This window comes from Hippoglossus stenolepis, chromosome 14 (genome assembly GCF_022539355.2).
Source record: "Hippoglossus stenolepis isolate QCI-W04-F060 chromosome 14, HSTE1.2, whole genome shotgun sequence".
Lineage (NCBI taxonomy): Eukaryota > Metazoa > Chordata > Actinopteri > Pleuronectiformes > Pleuronectidae > Hippoglossus > Hippoglossus stenolepis.
This window is the reverse complement of record NC_061496.1, coordinates 25,010,491-25,030,197: the sequence shown is the minus strand read 5'-3', so window position 1 is coordinate 25,030,197 and position 19,707 is coordinate 25,010,491. Positions and strand designations below refer to the sequence as shown.

General features: G+C 40.6%; 4 protein-coding genes across 4 annotated transcripts; 2 read left to right on the top strand and 2 right to left on the bottom strand.

The window, feature by feature from the left end:
* Positions 1-11: 11 nt before the first annotated feature.
* magoh (mago homolog, exon junction complex subunit) lies at positions 12-2,999 on the bottom strand. Its single transcript, XM_035175923.2, has 5 exons — positions 2,800-2,999; positions 2,413-2,471; positions 1,920-2,030; positions 313-395; positions 12-229 (listed from the first exon to the last, which is right to left on the bottom strand). The coding sequence occupies exons 1-5, from the start codon at positions 2,888-2,890 to the stop codon at positions 130-132; spliced, it is 444 nt and encodes a 147-aa protein (XP_035031814.1). The 5' UTR covers positions 2,891-2,999; the 3' UTR covers positions 12-129.
* Positions 3,000-3,694: 695 nt separating this feature from the next.
* On the top strand, positions 3,695-5,813 carry aatf (apoptosis antagonizing transcription factor). Its single transcript, XM_035175920.2, has one exon. The coding sequence runs from the start codon at positions 3,793-3,795 to the stop codon at positions 5,467-5,469; it is 1,677 nt and encodes a 558-aa protein (XP_035031811.2). The 5' UTR covers positions 3,695-3,792; the 3' UTR covers positions 5,470-5,813.
* Positions 5,814-6,069: 256 nt separating this feature from the next.
* On the bottom strand, positions 6,070-12,226 carry uck2a (uridine-cytidine kinase 2a). The gene is made up of 7 exons (XM_035175921.2): positions 12,008-12,226; positions 10,203-10,362; positions 9,837-9,933; positions 8,938-9,080; positions 8,201-8,298; positions 8,044-8,092; positions 6,070-7,209 (listed from the first exon to the last, which is right to left on the bottom strand). Exons 1-7 carry the CDS (start codon positions 12,110-12,112, stop codon positions 7,073-7,075), a joined length of 789 nt encoding a protein of 262 aa, XP_035031812.1. The 5' UTR covers positions 12,113-12,226; the 3' UTR covers positions 6,070-7,072.
* A 967-nt stretch (positions 12,227-13,193) lies between these two features.
* tmco1 (transmembrane and coiled-coil domains 1) lies at positions 13,194-18,833 on the top strand. Its single transcript, XM_035175922.2, has 7 exons — positions 13,194-13,415; positions 14,767-14,844; positions 14,928-14,987; positions 15,120-15,166; positions 16,666-16,733; positions 17,539-17,683; positions 18,365-18,833. The coding sequence occupies exons 1-7, from the start codon at positions 13,346-13,348 to the stop codon at positions 18,461-18,463; spliced, it is 567 nt and encodes a 188-aa protein (XP_035031813.1). The 5' UTR covers positions 13,194-13,345; the 3' UTR covers positions 18,464-18,833.
* The last annotated feature ends 874 nt before the right edge of the window (positions 18,834-19,707 follow it).

Sequence of the window (19,707 nt, the reverse complement as noted above, 5' to 3'; positions counted from 1 at the left end):
AGAACGCAACGTTTGTCTTCACTGTTTATTTAAAATAAAAAAATGGTTTCATCAAAGGCAAATTTACAAATGCGGTAGTTCAACAACAGAAACATTAGCTAAAGCAATTAAAATGAGAAAAATCCACGTTTAGATAGGCTTGATCTTGAAGTGGAGACCGATGAGACTGAAGACGAGACATTTCAGGTCTTGCACCAGGTAGTAGAACACGCGAAGACCTTCAGGGTCCCTGAAACAAAGTGAAGCTTTTTAAAGCTGTGGCCCTTAATCAGTGACAAATATACTGTGACCACTCAACTCTACAATACTCACTTTGACTGGTTGACATCGATCAAGGAGCCAATTTTGGAAGTTGTGAATGAAATGTGTTCATCACCGATGACGATCTCCAGTTCCTGTGAAAAGTAGCACAAACAGAGAAGTTACAACTATGACATCAAATAAAAATATCAATTATTTTACGGTTGAGTGCTTACTTTAAAGGGATAATAAACCAAAAAAACAAAAATTCACTCATCTACTCCAAGAATCCAGTACAATTGAAGCCAATGGTGACTTACACTTCAGACATAATAAAATAGAAAAAACTTAACATGCCTCCATACTGCTTGTGTGGTGTCATCCAAGTGTCTGCAAGCCCTGACATTCATATTCGACTCAAATCCAGGTCATTTACACCATGTTTTTAGCCTAAAAGTCCACTGGAAGTGGCTAAGCTAGCAGATGTAGCTACACGGTGGTGTGTCTGAGGGTCCGTGAATGCACCTCGTAGAAAGATGTCAGCGGACATTTAGGCTTTAAAACATGGTGTAAATGACGCTGTTTTGAGTCGAATATGAATGTCGGGGCTTGTGGACACTTTGATGACACCACACGAGCAGTATGGAGGCTTGTTATGTTTTATTATGTCTGAAGTGTAAGACACTATTGGCTTCAATTGTATTCTGTTGTAACAAAGTTTACCCCTGAGACTCAGGGGTAAACTTACATTTTTCGGTAAACTATCCCTTTAAGGTATCAACATTTCTAACCCCATTTCAATAATATCAGATCATAATGTGATCCCCATGAAGACAATTGTTTTTAGAAAAAATACACTATGACTATTGCAAAAACTTTGTTCAATAAAAGCTACAAAATTCGACTGGTGTTATATTCTAGGTGCAGTGTGCCCAGTGTAAACTAACTATTCAGAAACAAGAAGCTGGCGAGATTCATGCAAAATAATTTGGTCATTTGTGACAAAATATCTTTTAACTATATGGGAACCGGCATAGACACCTGTCTGTCCATTTCCCTGCACACTGACTCTGAACACAAAAAGCTCAACAGCGCCTCCACCTGGAAACTCAGGACTTTCCATACAAGTATGAACATTTTTAACCCTGGTTTACCGATCACTTATCAAATTCATTCTCACCTTAAACATCTCATCCTGGTACAATGCCCTCACCACCAAACACATAATATAAACCTCCCACATAACTTATCAGGCCAGCAAAATAAAGGAAATCCCCCCTGATCAGAGAGGAGCCATCTCACTCCCTCCACCCGTCCCTCCAGTTACTGCCGTCAGGCAGATGTTACCAAGTCCCAGTGACCCAGAGAAACATCTGCAAGACATCTCCTTCATTCTCTCTGCAATAACCACCCTGAACTATTTAAAATGGACACTGGACTTTAACCTGTTTTGTCAGTTGTCGTTTTTAATTTGCCGGCTCTGGAATTCGGTTTAGATGTGTGCTGTGTGTTTTAACTGTAAATTTGGTGTATCGTCAAGCTTTGTTTTTAAAAATGTACAGTGCGTCTTCAAATGGGAATTATGTTTGTATTGTTGGGCCCTGTCAAAAGGAGAATCTCTAACTTAGGGACAGGCAATAAAGTGTATCCAACTATCTATGGTGAGTGGAGTCACAAACCTGTCTGCCAACTCTATCAGGAGGCGGCCACAATGCATCGTCTTCCTTGGTGATCTCACTGTCGTCAATGATCCTCTTCAGCTCCTCCATCACACTTTTGTGTACATATGCCTGGGTTGGTACAGAGGGGAGATGAGAACATTTAGAGCTGTGCCATATGTTTGCAGGATAGCTACACGTTGATAACGTGTACAATTATATACTTTGTCCGTGCTTGTGAAAAACATGATTTTAATGCATCACAATGTTCTAACTGAGAAACAATGACCCTCTCTACTTTCACTAGTCTACTGTGAATCCACCCCTGAATTACATACAATGCTGCATGAACGCATTATTGATGTCACAGATTAGCATTATGATGAAAGTACCGTTATATTGTGGCAGCAGACATTTTTTACCATTCATACCAAAGAAAACCACACAAAAAGGGCTGTAATATGTTCAGTTACTGTTTACTCCAAAACAAACACGCTTGCTAATCATAGATTACCTCTTTCCTGATCATGACGTCATTCTTGTAGTTGCTGTTGTTTGCATACCTCAGTTTACCTGCAGGAACATGAGATTAAAGCAGAGATTTGAATCAATGGATCACTTTCACAACACGCACGAGTTCGCTACCTCCTCTTAAGGCCGCGTGGCGCTACTATGTCCACAGGATATTACTTAAAGCATAACTAACTTTAAATTGCATACATTTTAGGAATACATTCAGTCTAGACATAAACTAATACCATTTCTCATACAATGGTAACTACAAGGAGAAATTGGTGCTAGCAAGTGGTTGTGAGTGAGCTGCGGCCTACACAGCGGCTAGCCACGTTAGCTTGGAGGTAGGCGAGCTAACACGTCTGTGTTACCGCCAAATTTTACTCACCGTCAGGTCTGAATTCAAACTCCAGGAACTCGTGTCCAAACTTCCCCTTGTGACCAACATAATACCTCAAATAGAAGTCGCTCGTCGACATGGTAGCTCTCCAGAAAGTGCTCTTTAAGGAGAAGACTGCGGAACAAAACTCTGCGAGCAGAAGCAGCCCGGAGCAGCGAAACACAAGTACGCATGCGTTAAGCGTCAAGACAGGAAGTAGAATTGTTTAAGCCCCGAGAACTGTCTTTCAGGAGTTTGGGCCAGCTGCTCACAAGTGGATACAATCTAATCCTTCCTCTCTAGAGGTAATACAACAGTTGGTCTGATTTTGAAAAACAAAAATAATGATCTCTGTTGTGATGTGATTCTATGTCGGTTAGGTACGGGTTATTTTTCATTCACAATACTAGTTTTCAAAATCATCTCCCCAATTTACTGGTTACTTCAATAAATTTAAGTCGTACTTGAAATCCTTAGTTAGTCAAGTTAGTCAAAGGAGGTAAAGCACAACGATTGTATGACATTTAAAAGGATTTTGCCTCTAACTCAGACCACCGAAATAGGGATGTATTTCCCCTTGTGTCTGAGGTTTCATTATTAGTTTTTGTTATCAATCTGTTGGTGCTGTTTTCTTATTTTATACATTTCAGTTACAAGTATATCTTCATATCTGTAGCTCAGTTACTGTTATTCATTACCTATCAGTAGAGTCACATCGGTATCCCTACTTTTCTTCTTGTACAAAAGAAATACCCATGGTCAGTGGTCAATGGAAAAAAAAGATTTGTCTTTATCTAATGTTTGTATTTGTTTTAATTTGATAAATTAATTAACAGGATTTATCATGAGTTTATGTGCACTCTGAAAAAAGGTTCTGCCTTAAAGACAAACCCGGGAGCTTAATGTCCAAAACCTTCGTCGCATGTTACTGACGTCATCACCCACCACTCTGTGGAGTAGTGCCTGGTACGTTCCACGTGTGGTTGTTGAAAACGTTTCCCGATGGCAGCCTCGTTTTCTCAGGAGCTCGAGGATTTGTTGAATCCTTTGCCTAAATTCGTGGATCCAGAGGACGATGGTGACGAAGCGACCAAAGCCAAAGTCGTCGAGAAATTCAATGACGACGAGGACGAAGACGAAGACGGACTCGGCCTCAGTGCCCTGCGGAAGCACAACACATCTCTGCTCTCAGACACAGACCGGCGGTACGTGGGTAAAGCAGTCTCCCGTAAACAGCTGCAGATAGATATTGGGGGATCTGGTGAGGAGGATGATGATGATGATGATGAAGATGATGAAGATGGTGATGATGAGGAGGAGGAGGAGGACGGCAGCATAGAAGGGTTGGACGAGAAGGAAGGAGAGGATTTAATGGTGGATGAGGAGCCTGATGATGATAACAATCTAGAAGATGATGAGGAAGAGTTGGTGGGCAAGACAAAAGTTTCTGGCATGAGATTTCCTCAGGGAGTGGAGTTCCACAAGCTGACAGCGGGCATGGATGATCTGGGAGTCAGTGAAGAAGATGCTGGTGATGATGATAGTGGCGAGGAAACTGAGGGCAGCGATGAAGATGAAGCCTCTGATGATGATGATGACATGGAGGACGATGATGACATGGAGGGAACCGTGCGCACATTTTCAAAAGAGAAAGTAGATGAAGCGGTCGAGAAAGGGAAAGCTGTGAAGAACCAGCTGGCCCTGTGGGACCAACTGCTCGAAGGAAGAATCAAATTCCATAAAGCTCTGGTGACGGCCAACCAGCTTCCACAGCCGCAGACCCTCTCAGAGTTTAAGAGGAGGGGCGGAGCTGAGATTGCAGGGGCGCTGAAGACCACACACAAGGCTTTAAAGGCTCTCCAAAGGTCCCTGCTGGAGCTGCAGGATCAGCTGCTGTGCCAGAACGAAGACACGAGGCCCATCACTCTGGGCAAGACTGGGGCTCAGGGTGAAGACGAGGAGATAAACAGTGATGAGAATGACGACGAAGAGGGATCAACGCAGGTGGGCTTAGCACCAAAACGAAAATTGGAGATGGCAGAGTACCCAGACTTCATGGCCAAACGATTCGCTGCATTCCAGCCTTACCGCAACGCAACGCTGCAGAAGTGGCACGACAAAACTCGACTGACCATGGGTAAGAGCAGCAAGGGCTTTGGGGCATTTGATAGGAACATACTGACTCAGGTGGAGCAGGTGCTGATGGACAAAGAGAGGCTGGTGCGGCGTACCCAGACCCGACGCTCAGAATACAGAGTCCTGGGGAAGAGAGAGTCCTCTGCTTTCACCTCGGAGACCGTCCCCTGTGAAGATGAAGAGGTTGAGCAGCAGCTGAAAGCTAACACGCATCTCAAAGACGTGGACGAGGACATATTTGATGACGACGATTTCTACCACCAGCTACTGCGAGAGCTCATCGAGCGCAGGACGAATGCAGCAGATCCCAACGACCAGGTGGCCATGGGCCGACAGTGGCTGGCCATCCAGAAATTGCGCAGCAAGATCAAGAAGAAGGTGGATACCAAAGCCAGTAAGGGGCGCAAAGTCCGATTCCACATCCACAGTAAGCTGGTGAATTTTATGGCTGCGATTGACCACAGCTTAATGAACGACGAGGCTCGCAGCGAACTCTATCGTGGCCTTTTTGGTCAGAACTCCTCGGTCAAGTGTGACGTTTAGGAGGTTCTCATGTGGAGCAGATGCTTAGAGCCAGGACACCACATCCGCCTAAAGATGCTGAGCAGCAGTTTGAATGGGGAGAGCGGGCCTGCTGTTCGTCAGGAGAGCTGATTCAGACGAGGCGGACAGTTACAGTGGTCTGATGTAATAGGAGTAAAATGGACTCAGAAGGCACATTCAGTTCTTAATCAAGACCTTTATTCTGAGGGACACTTTCAGCGTTGTTGGCCTTGTGACTAAAAATATAATTTGTATGTGAGTGTTAAGTGGACTAGAAGGAAAAAAAATGTTTTCTTCTGTGATCAAGTGTCATATGATTCAAGTAAAGTGTTTACTTTAAATTTCATGGCTGTTTTTACAGTGTATACTAGAGGTGTGGAAATTTCTTGATTCTCAGAGGCATCGTGATGTGGACGCGTCGCATCGATTCAGAGACGGAACTTAATCGATTCATATTTTTCGCTACGTTGATTGTTTTTAGAGGTTTTCCACTGCTACACTAGATTTAAACGGGAGACAGATGAGTTACCTGAATCAGATTATGATTACAACCAGAAATCAATATGTAAGTCATACAAATATCAAATAAAAGACTCAGTGACATGTCAACTCAAGCAAATAAAGAGTACCTGAAAACTTTATCATTAGAAATATGTATACAGGAGAAAGCCATTGAAGAACATTTACAGAACACAAACACTGGGTGTCTTGTACTTACAGCTGAATGCATCTTCATTTGAATTCTACTAACAAACCTGCATCTGCTGATTCAAGTGTAAGTAAATCAAAGAATTATTTTTGTTGTTGTAATTCAATAACAATTTAATCAACTGTTCTGAGTTACATCAACATCTTAATAAATGAGTTACAGTGACGTCAATACTGCATTCAGGTACAAATCAATTAGTCCACAAGGACAGAATGAAAAATTATCTTTGGAGAGGATGTCACATCAGATGACTTGAGGTGCAAACCGGTTGTTTAATTTGTCTAATAAGTCGTTTTTACACATGACAAAACAAGTACAGCTCGGGGGCCACATGACACACACCTGAAGCCTTTACCTATTAGTACATAAGTTCAAAATCTAGAAGTCAAAATATGCTTTATAATGGAGCTTTGAAAAAAAAAAAAAAGTTGCATCAATAAAGAAAATCAGTCCGGTCACACAGTGATCTTTTAACTGAGTGAGATAAGCTAAGGCCCTGCCGTTTAACATGTTGCTACACCGCATCTATGGTGTGGTTAAAGGCTGTCAAGTGCTAGGATTTTTATTTTTTGACACAATAGCAGCTTCTTGAGTGTCTCTGTTCCAGCGCAGTGGTAAAGGCAAGCGGCAGTTTTAAATTAAATTATAAATGAGCCCCTGTGGATTTCTCCCTCATATCTCATAGAATAAGTAAAGAGACAAACTAAACTGAATACAACTGCTTTACATCAGAACCACCAGGGGAAAATGATGTCCTTCCTCAATCCGAGCAGAATCATATCAAAAGCAGGCCTTCTGGTGTCCTGGCAGTAACTCCTGTGTTGTTGGCCACAATGAAGAGCACACTCGCCACGTGCAGGTGAAACTTTTCCTCCTCTCTGCACAGCGCTGTGCTCAGTGAGGCCGACTGCTGGACTCCATGTTTGGTTGACTCTTCGTTGTTCCGTAACCATTAAACCACCCGCTCAGCCGCTTGGTCAAACCATCATTTAGAATATCCTGGATGTGTTGCACTATGAGATTTATAGCAACTGTATTGAGAGATAAACAGATGTGTGGTCAGGGTTAGTCTCCAGTGTATAACTTTTACAATTAAAAGCATCATTGTGGAGATAAATAGCCAGTAATCTATTGATAAAAAGCCCCAAAGTACATTTCTGAAGACATGTTCAGAAACCGTCAAGGTTCAGTGTAGAATCTAGTGACATCTAGTGGTAAAGTTTCATGTTTCAGCTGAATACCACTCCCCTCACCCTCCCCTTTCAAACATTAAAATCATAAAAAAGTCATAAAAACTTAAAAGATGTTTAGTTTGTCCAATTGGACTACGGTAAAAAAAACAAAAACATGGTGGCCTCCATGGGGAGGACCTGCTCCGGATGTAAATATAAAGGGTAAAGAAAACAGCAATTTGTACAGTTTAGATGAAACAAACTGGTGGAAACATCACTAGGATTATTTAATATTCAATTTCTGCCAATAGATCCCTTTCACCTAAATCGTAAACACTAAACATTTAAAGATGTCTAACCATCTAATCAATGGCTCAAATATAATGCTACTGCAGGAGAGGCACATACTGGGGATAGGTCAGAGTATCCTACTTCAACACACAGCAGTTTGTTTTGGATGTTCCTTTCTCCAGTCAACACACAGAGCTGTTTTGTTCTCCCAACAGCAGAAGCTTTTCCTTCCTTAGTTTTGAGAGCACAGCAGTTCCTAGCCTGAAGGTTAACAACAAACAGCTGTGTCCTTCATGATAACACTGTTGAGACTATAGCGTCTGAAACATTTGGCGTCAATAATATCATCTCTAATGCTCTCACACTTGAAGAATCTCAAGTTAAAGAAGCACAAATACTCACCATTATTATCAGCTCCTCTTGGAATGATAACATCTGCGTATTTCTTTGTCTATATAGTATCAACAAGAAAGGGGAAAAAAGAGGTTTGACTGCGAGTTCATCTTCACAATCTTGAAAACTTGATTTGAGTAGTAGTACTGGTAGAATATGTGCCCACCGGCAGACAGAACTCCTCGAACGCGGGCTTGACAAGGTTGATGTACTGTGCAAGAACGCTCTCCAGGTCCCGACCACGTTCACTAATATCTCGCAGCACTGAAAATGAGACAAAAAAGGTTATAGTAGTAGTTTTGGAACTATGATACCACTCAAATGTGTTAGGCAAATATGAGGTTACAGCAAGATGATGGTTAGCTTAGCATAAAGACTGCAAATCTGGCCTGGCTTTGTCCAAAGGTAAGAACAATATGTCTACTTACCAGTACCTCCAAAGCTAACCAATTTTTTAATATCCTGTTTGTTTAATTTGTATAAAAACTGCACCCATGGTTCAACAGGGGTTTATGTGCTTGCAAAGTTATCATGTTGGGGCCCACTCAATAAGTATTCCCAGCCTAGCAACACGTCACCCCTGTAAAGCCATCCATTCTTTGAATAATACAACACAAATATGAGGTCATATCTGTCAGTGAGCTTTAGAGTTGCTGGTAGACAAACTTTGTTACCCCCTGGACAGACCTAAATTGGCTGTTTCCACTCAATGTGCTAAGCTAACTAGCTGTAGGTTGCAACTTCACATTTAGAATACAGTCACAAGGGTGGTATCAATCCTCAACAAGAAAGTGAAAGAAGTGTATTTCCCTAAATGTCACACTTTGCTTGCGGTTAGCATCTCTTTCAGAGCCTTTTGTGTTTAGAATCAATGGGAGTGGTCTCGTCGAGTTTGTGTCTTACCCCTGCGAGACAAACGTGTGTCTGCATCAGTGTCCACAAACAGCTTCATTTGGAAAAGGTCTCGAATCTCCTGCGAGTAGAACATCAGGATACCCTCAAACAGCACCACATCAGCAGGGTAAACCTTCACTGTCTCCTCCTTCCTGCCATACCAAACACATTCAGTATAAAAACACTTTGAGCTTGCCTATGTAACATTTGCTGATCACAAGAGACAATTGGGACAGCGCTTCAAGAAGCTGTTACGTCATCAGTAGTCGACGATGCAAAAGGACGCGACAAAAAGTTTTGCCGGGGATGTCATTGTAATAACAGTGTTGAAATCTTAAATAAACCAATGCTATTGCTTGCAGTTACTAAAGTAACAAACCTATAATATATATAAATAACATCTATGCTGATGCAGGTGGATCAAACTACCAGGTAAATGCTCAGGACATGTTTTCCTGCTTTCCTTCTGTACTATTGCAATAATTGTACAGCACAATGACATTTGCCATTCATCAAATCGAAATTGAAACGCTTGGAGGCTCATCATTATTTTACATATAAATCAAAAGCACACTGCCTCAGGCTGCTAGCAGCGGTCTGTAGGCAAGCCTGCCAGGATGCATTGTTAATAGAGGAGCTGTAAAATTCAGTAAACACGCTGCATTTCACATTTTTAAATGTATTTTCCTATGTTCCAGGCAGCCTTTGGTTTCCATTCATTTCACTATGATAATAAAAAAAACATTTGCATAAAATGACAGTAATTATCATCATGTCTGCTTTTAAAGTGAATGTTGCTGCTGCATTATGATGCATCAGAGACTTGTTTTATAGCTCATAGGTGGAAACATTCAAATACACTCTAATGTTGTCCTTGCATGGACAGACTCATTCAAAGAGTCACTCACCTGGAATGGGAAACAAAGTCATAAACGGGGATGTGTACGGTTTTCCCCTCCTTGATGTCCCACAGAGTTGTGATTATGAGGTCGTTGTCGAATGCATCTAAAAGGAAAGAGTACAAACCCGTAATTTCCCGATGATTTTCTTTGTATGCTTCAACCACCTGCTGGGATAATGGGGGTCCAAATTCTCTGGCACCTTTACTTTGGGGGTCAGGGGTTGAAAAGTTTGGGAAGTCCTGCTCCAGCAGGATGAATTATCATCAGACAGCTGGTTAAGGCACACATGATTCAGGCCAGCAGATTCCCATCGTAGATGACCCTGCTGTCACAATAAACACTATGGTATTTCAGTGAGTAATACCAACGTACCTGGGTGGTCGAAGTTGAACTGGCCCTTTAGTGCTTTGGCCTTCTGCTCTGGGGTGAGGACCCTGTAGAAGCTGTCCTGGCTGAGGATGGCCACTTGCCTCTGGTGGTGGTCAATCTCATTCTGCCCCAGCATCTCCATGATTTTGCTACACACCGAAGACTGACCATACAAGAAAAACAAAACAAGCACTATGATAATGTATGGCACGTCTTTTCTGATTTACAGCATCCTTCTACTTTCAGAGCAGAGGCAGATGTATGTCAAACCAACACATTTCAAGCAACAGAAAAACTTTCATCTCCACTTGGCATAGTTCACTCACATTGTTGTGGCCTTGAAGTTTCATGACTTAATCAAAATAATTGTCGATTTCAAAGGATGCACATTTGTTTGCATCACATGTGAAACTGGCAGACACTAAGATTTCAGTCTACTCCCCTTTCAGAAAACATGTGAGGGAGAGCAGGTGGTTCTGTGAGCAGTTATTCGAGTAGGAGAAAACAGAAAAAAATACCAGGAAGTCAAACCCACCAACAACTGTCTGCTGAACCACAGGATTAAGTTTGGTTCATTTATCCAACTAACTGTCAGCTACAAAACCAATGTAAAGAAAACAGGCTACTTAAATAACAAAATCATGGATATACTTTTAACTAACTTCACTTTGCCAAAAATGTCAAACAATGGAGCCTAGAACCAAGTCAACTTGAACCACAACTGCCTCTTTGACAGTTCACTGACCAAATATGTGACTCCAGAGCTGCCATATCTGACACCACTTTATTATTATTATTATTATTATTATTATTATTATTATTATTATTATTAACAACTGGTGCTGCTAACATCATTACATCTATGAATATCACGCTTATTGTTGCGCTTATGGCCACCCACATTGACTGTAGTTCTGCTAGAGGTTTGTTCCAGTTAATGACAGAGTTTTTCCTCTCCAGTTACCAATTGTTTGCTTGTTGTGGGAACAGTTTGGTTTCTCTATAATATTGTAAGTTCTTCACCTTGTTACGTGAAGTGCCTTGGGATCATACATGTTGTGATTTGGCACTATACAAATGAAATTAAATTGAATTAGAGTTAAAGTTTTTAATTTTGTATTGAGTTGTGAATACTGAGAATCTACTCTGCAAAGCAGCTTTGCAACAAAAAAAAAGGGAATGAAACCTTTACAACAAGGCACCAGAGCAGAGAATGATGAAGCAGATATTTGGCCAAACAAAGAAACAGCAACAGAGGATATATCAGTGTCACAGAGAGATCCTTAAACATATTCCCTGCAGACAGCATGGCATCATCCTGACACAACAGCCAGGTTTTAGCCTGAAGTGTTTTATTTGCGGTCTCTTATTTTCACAGGCAGACCCTGCACAGCTGATACAATTAACTCAAATCACAGTTGTCCTTTAAGCCTAATCCTTTGTCTCCATTTAAACCCCCTCGAGTTTAAAAATGTGAAAACATAATAATGAGATGAGGAGTGTTTGAGTCAGAGTCACATATATCAAACTTCTTTATCAACCATACAAGTGAAGGCATATTTTGACAATACACTATACCCTGTATTGGCATGCAGTATATAGGGATGGTCTACACAGACTCCACACTGATCAACACAATCTGATGAAACATGATAAATAGGCTTCCAACGCACGTTGTCTGTAAATTCCATAAATCAAACTATATCAACCCCCCTGTCTGTGTCACAGAAAACAAACAACCCAATATTAATACCAGGAGATACAAATTTTTAAAAAGTAAACAAAAACATGGTGATATAAATACCCACCTTGCCGCTGGCTGTGCCTCCGGCCACCCCGATGAGGAAAGGCTGCCGGTTGGAGCTCTCATTGCGGGCTTTGTCACCTGGCTTTGTGTCGCTGTCGCCTGCCATGCTTCATCTGCAGCCACGGAGCGATGCGGCCCAACTCTGACACACCGGCCAGTCCGTCCGCTGCCAGCTGCTCCTCCCATATGATGATGATGATGATGAAGATGGTGATGACGAGGAGACGCCACCATGACGACAGAGGAGGGAAAGTATGATGATGGTTTACACCGATGTTCTTTTGGTTACACTAAAACAGGGAATCGGCCAAAAACAGCTCTTATTTTAATTTAATTTAATATTGTTTTTGTTTGCATCATTATTTCTGCATTTAAAATAATGACAACAACAACAACAATAGTTATCATAATAATCATAATCTAATAATAATAAACTTTATTTATGTAGGACCTCTCAAAAACCTTTTGACAAAGTGCTTAAAGGCTCAGTGTGTAGAGTTTAGTGATAACTAGTGGTGAAGTTGCATGTAGCAGCTGAATGCCCATGAACCCGTCGACACCTTCAGTTGTCATAAAAACTCAAAAGGTCTTTAGTTTGTCCAGTCTGGGCTACTGTAAAAAAAATTACATGGAGGCCTAGACAGGATCTGCTCCGGATGTAAATATAAATTATTTAGATAAATGGCCCATTCTCAGGTAAAGAAAACAACAATTTAGATGAAATACACACATAAGACATCACTAGGATTATTTTACATTCAATTTCTGCCAATAGATCCCTTTCAGCTTTTAGCTGTAACAAACAAAAACAAAACAGAAAATACATGCAGTACAATCACACATTTAAACAACTTAGTGCAAAATACAATGGAGAGCTTGGTTTAAAGCTATATAACAATAATAATAATTTAAAAAAGCAATAGACAAAAAGTCTAGTTAAAAGCCATTTTGAAATCTTTTGAATGAGGACACTGAGGTGCCTTGCGTGACCCACAGAGGGAGTTTGTTGTTTAATATGTTAAACACATTTTTATTTAATCATCAGTATCTATGACATGAGCAGTGCATTCTGTAAATATTGAGTATAACACCTTTCCATTGTTGTCACTCTTTCTTCACCTGTATTTCGTATTCATAGTGAAGCTGTGTGGCCTGGGTAATGATCATGTTGAGGAGACGGTGAACCGGAAGTGCTTCTCTCCCCAGTCTGACCTCGTCACTAATGCTGACATAGTTTTAGACTCGGGCTGGTGTGATGCGCTCACAGGCTCATTTCTAATCAGGAAACCACAGTTTATCTGTCCTATTTCTGCGGTCGCATCAGCAGGGTAACGTCGACATGAGCACCATGTTTGCAGATACTATCCTGATCGTGTTCATCTCGGTGTGTACGGCGCTGTTAGCCGAAGGTAAGTGAAATCCTGCTGACAGGTCGACAAGCTGTTCAACAAACTCACTGCTGAATCACAGCTCTGCTCCATTCTTCATTCGCATGGCGATACAACACTGTCAGTGTTATCAACAAATATATTCATTATTTTTCATTTGGTCCATTATCAGACGCTAGTTGCCAAGCTAGCTAGCGAATTTAGCCAACCAAGCTAATGCTCAAGTCAAACGGAACCAGCAATCCAACTTCCGCTAAACTTTTCACAATAATCTTTAGCAAGAAGTTCGTTGTAACGTTATATACAGAAGGGAATAGAAATAAAAATGATTATTAAACTAAATATTACCACCTCTACACATATCCATTTTATTAGATTTTCCAAAATAGGACTTGTTACATTTTTGTACATTTTAAATTAATCCGGCCAATGGCAAATACTTAAATGAAATTCTATCTATCTATTGGGGTGTTTGTGTTGCACAAAGATAGTGTTTGTTATTTCTATAAAGTTATAAACAACAATATATATATATATGGTGAATTTGTGTAATCTGGGACATTTTTTGCAATTTTGACTGTTCTATCTTTGACTGTCTGTTTTACACATTAGATAAACATATTATGCAGAACAGACTCTTCTGTGCTTTTTGGATCATCTCTGTCCTAGAGAGCAAACTGATGATGTGCTAGTTATCAGTTTAAACAGGCAGGGACTGTATTTACCATTAACTCTTGTCTGATAACTGCACATCATATGCTACATATCTTATCTTTTTTTTTTTTTTAAATTAGGAAGTCTTCAGAAAGAACTTAAATGACTGTCCCCGTCCCATATTACCCAAAGCATGCTGTCCCACATTATGAATCATGCTTGACAAAGTGCCCTGCCCCTTTATGTGACATAGACACCATGAAGTCATTTGATTTCAGTCACATGATATCCATGCTAACTAATAGTAAAAGTCCTGTTGACTAGATTTAGTTAGAAAAGTAAATAAACAGGCTGGAGCTTAGGTGTCCCACCAAAACTCATTGTCCCAGATTACCTGAATTCACCCTAAAAACAATAATGTATAGATTTGAATACATTTGATGATATATTATATTCTCTGGGAAATCAGAAAAACTGGCTTCTTGATTAAATAATAAAAGTATATTCATATCTTATTTGATTTTAATGGGATTGTAATACTAATTCAGTAAATAAACTAATCTGACAAATTTTGTGACAGGAACAAAAAATTCACAGTTGACAAATTTAAGTCATCTCTCAGTGTGTATCACCTGACCCCGTGTCACACCCTAGTGTCAGAGGTCCATTAGGAGTTGTGCCATTTTAACTAACAGACCTCTTCTGATTCTTTCTGCAGGAATTACATGGGTTTTAGTTTATCGCACTGAAAAGTACAAGAGGCTAAAGGCTGAAGTGGAAAAACAAAGCAAAAAACGTAAGTGAGACATAATGAGTGTGAGCATCATGCTATTGGGATTTTAGTGTTTATTGTTTTCTGTGTTACCTGTTTCATGGTAGTTGAGAAGAAAAAGGAAACCATCACAGAATCTGCAGGACGTCAACAGAAGAAGAAGATTGGTAAGAACCCAGTGAAGGCATTGTAAAAACAATTTTTTAGAAGATGCAGATAAAGTGAAGAGGAAGACCTAAACATTTTATGAACAAAGTGACTGTGTTACCTCTGACCTTTTGCTTCTGAACATTTTACAGAGAGACAAGAAGAGAAACTGAAGAACAACAACAGAGACCTTTCCATGGTGAGTCAAATATACTGCTCAAAAAAATTAAGGTAACACTTAATCGTCACAGTATAACACCAAGTCAATTAAACTTCAGGGACATCAATCTGTCCATTTAGGAAGCACAAGTGATTGTGAATCAGTTTCACCTGCTTTGGTGCACATGAAAGTGACAACAGGTGCAATGGAGAAGCAAAAGCAAGACAACTTCCATTAAGGGAATGGTTTTGGTGGTGGCCACAGACAGCTGCTCTCTCCTTCTGCATCCTGAATGACTCCTCTCTAGTGTTGACTTCTGCTAGTGTCCTTGTCACTACTGGGCATTTCTGAGGCTGTACCTGCAGCCCAATCAGGCTGCACAGGTGGGTCCAGTTCTCCAGGATGACACACCCATACGTGGTCACAAGAAGGTTTTGCTGTGTCTCCCAGAATGTCTCAAGAGCATGGAGGAGATACTGCAGGAGACCGGCCGTTACACAAGGAGAGAGCTGGATGGTGGCCGTAGAAGGGCATCAACCCAGCAGCAGGTATCTGCTCCTTTGTGTGAGGAGGAACAGGAGGAGCACTGCCAGAGCCTACAAATGACCTCCAGCAGTTTACGAGGTATGTTTCTGACGAAATGTCAGAAATAGACTCATGAGGACGGCATGAAGGGCGACGCCCTAGTGGGACTCAGCCACAGCCCAGAACCATGCAGCTCGATTGGCATTCACTGTGAGAACACCAGAATTGGTGGTCCACCACTGGCCTGCCTTCACAGATGGAGAGCACGCTCACATTTTGAGTACATGACAGACGTGAAAGAGTCTGGAGAAGCTGTGGTGAACACTGCTGCTTGTAACATCAATCAGCATGACGTGTTTGGCGGTGGGTCAGTTATAGTCTGGGGAGGCATATCCTTGGAGGGTCGCACAGGCTGTGGCTCAGGGGTTAGAGTGGTCCTCTAATCAGAAGGTCTTGACGGTGCGACCCCAGTCTTCCCCATTCCGAATGCCGAAGTGTCCTTAGGCAAGATACTTTTCACAGAGATAAGTGCTGCACATAGATGCACTGTATGAATGTGTGTGTGTGTGTGTGTGTGAATGTATGTAAAACTGTTCTGTAAAGTGCTCTAAATGGTCATCAACACTAGAAAAGCACTATATATATATTTATATATACAGACCATTTACCTGGAGTGCATACAGGCACGGGGGGGCCATACACAGTACTGGGTCACATTATGAAATTCACGCAAGTTAGATCAGCCTGTGATTTCACATTTTTAATTTGATTTTCAGTGTGGTTTTGAATCCGGTCTTTCATGGGTTGATGGTTTCTATTGACTGTTGTCACATCATTTTGTTCTCAACAAATTATACAATTTACATGACTAAAGATCTTCCACTTGTATAATTTGTTAATCAAGATCTGATGTGTGTCTGAAGTGTTTCCTTAATTTTCTGGTATGTAAGGGTTAAACAATCTCTTTTCTTTTGCTTAATTTATATGTTTAATCTTTGTTTGTTTGTATGTAGGTACGCATGAAGTCCATGTTCGCCATCGGCTTCTGCTTTACGGCTTTGATGGGCATGTTCAACTCCATGTAAGTCCAACACACACTTACATCAGGTCAATGTATTATCATTGTAGAATGGCGAAGGATCTGTTTGAAAATATGTGTGTGATAAATCCCACAAGGTGCTGTTTGGTTCAGAGGTGATACAAATTGATGCAATGTTAAAAAACTGCACCTACGCATCGCGGCACATTGGCCTTCAGAGTGACACACCTTTTTTTTTTTACAATCTTTTCCAGGCATTAGCCTCTCCAGGAATGCCTTGGTTTATTTCTTGTTTGCATCATGATACAGAGGAAACCGCTTATAGTGATAACGTTTGTCACGGGCCAAATTGTTCACTATAACTGGTTGATAACTATAACCACATTGAGTAGCTTCTGTATGAAAGTCCCGGAGCTTGAGGGAAAGGTAACAGTGTTTTTTAAGATGAGGACGATATTACATTGCTCACTGACTCCTCTGCTCACTTTTCTCTCTCTGTCTCTCACTTGCGTTGACTTGCAAACACACACACTCACTGACACCAACTAAGCAGACATCTCTGACCCGCTACAGTTTAAACGTAAATTAGTTTGAAATGGATCACCACATAATGATCGATTACTATTCTTAAATCAGTAAAAAAAATGTCTTCATAGCTGCGCATTCATTCATTAAATCAGCCCATCCTGACTCTGCTCCCTCTCTTTCTCTCTCTCTCTCTCTCCCGCTGACACACACTCACACACCAACACAGGCACTCACACTGAAATAATTGACTTAATATTAACTTAAACATATTGACTTAAACACCTTAATATTGACAATCTACTTCTTTGCTTTTTTTCAGCTTTGATGGAAGAGTAGTGGCCAAACTGCCATTCGTGCCGCTGTCTTACATCCAGGGTCTGTCACATCGTAACCTCCTGGGCGAGGATTTCACGGACTGCTCCTTTATCTTCCTCTACATCCTCTGCACCATGTCCATCAGACAGGTAACGTCTATGTTTTAAAATTAAAGAGATAGTTCACCCAAAATATTTAAATTCACTCATTATCTACTCGCAACTATGCCAATGGAGGGATGGGTCCACAAAACACTTTTGGAGTTCCAGGGGTAAACAGCGTTGCAGCCAAATCTAATACAAATTAAGTAAATGGCAACCACTTCTTCAAACTGAAAAAAACTATAGAACCAAATTAATAAAATCACTCCATACGGCTCCTGTGGTGTCGTACAAGTGTCCATAAGCCCCGACATTCAAATTTGTCTCGAAACGGCGTCATTTACACCGTGTTTTTAGCATAAATGACTGCAGTTCGCGCGAAACCTGCAAGTTCTCGTAAGAACTATGTTTACTGTATGTCCCTGGGCAGTTGTGTTTTTTTGTGTTTCATTAGTGTGGCTATTGATTATCGATGAAGCACTTATCTTAATAAATATTCAGTACTTTTATATTGATTACCCTCACTAATGACAAGCATAAGAAAACAAATATCACTGTATTTATAATTGAAATTGTCTTAAACTCAAGATAAGAATAATCACCCCTTGTCTAGGCTTTGTTTTGAATGTATCTGGTCACCTGCAGTGATTTTCATGCCTGATTAACCTTTATGTCACAAACGTTTGGCTGGAAACCTAATACCTTTTCGTGTTGCCGTCTTTTACCCAGAACATTCAGAAGATGCTCGGTCTTGCGCCCTCTAGAGCTGCAACAAAACAGGCCGGTGGTTTCCTGGGACCTCCTCCTCAAGCAGCAAAGTTTTCTTAATCCTCAGAAAGGTTCTGTTCTGCTCCCGCACTGCAACTGTGTGTCGTCACAGCTCCCTCATCTGAGCACACGCGGAACTGCTCAGGCTGGATCAAACGTATTATCTGTTGCAGCTACTGTGATCACTGTCTTCTGTTTGAGTTTTCATTCATTTTGTTGTTTATTTAACTTGAAGATTGTCTCACCTAGAAATTAGAGGAAGAAAAGTTGTTCTTAACGACACTAATTACCAAATTCTAAAAATGTCTATCTTGTATTCAGCACATGCCCGTCAACATTTTTGGGGGGATTTTAATTATTAATTGGCATAGTAACATCTGATCCATCCAGTATTATTATATGTAATTGTTAATAAATTTTTATGATTCAATTTTAGTTGTGCTTTTAATTTGTTTATGAATTTCTATCTGAGATATACATGTTTCATATGAAAGCTGAATTTCTGTGTTCTCTGTAATAATCAAGTGTTGTGTAATTGCTATTGTCCTTATTAATGTGCAGCTGATTTAAGCCCATTTGTTCTCAAACTTTTTCTTGCATGCCTCCCTTTTAGAGACCACAAATAGTTTTTTAGCAATCATTAACACTGATTATACCCCGATTAAACAATTCTTTATTTTCTACTGTATAAGCCTTTCCCCAGTACATGTGGGGACATGTGTACCTGTCATGTTTTTTTTAAGATTAACTCTGTTTCTGTTCTATTCATGTGCCAACACCCACAGGACAGAATATTATTTTTATTATCGGGTGTTTGACCTAAATTGGAGCCAGCCAATAGCGGGCGATCCAGATGTTTTGTCCTCATATTTTGGGGCGGTGTAGTGCTGTCAATAGTTATATCCAATCACAATATCAAACCTGAGTTCATCTAGTGCAGAGAGGACCTCAAGTGGCCTTTCTGCAGCCTCCCTGAGAATCCACATGAGGTGAAGAGTGACACTCCCCCCCCCTAACACACTTGATGGGACAAGTTCTAAGTAAAGAAGTCACAGAATGTACCACTGGCTGGATTCACTAATCACAGTACAATGTGTTCAGAAAATGTGTGTGAAAAGCTTCTCAGACATCAAGAGGAGTGGAATCGTCAAGTCACATTGACTTGCTGTTTTATTTTACATTTACATAAATACTGTCATTGAAATAAATAAGTTAATAAATAAATGTCGACACTTGCATTTTTTTTAGTAATCTATCAGGTGCCAGTCAAAACAAATGAGTCATGGGTAAGTGGACGTTATTAC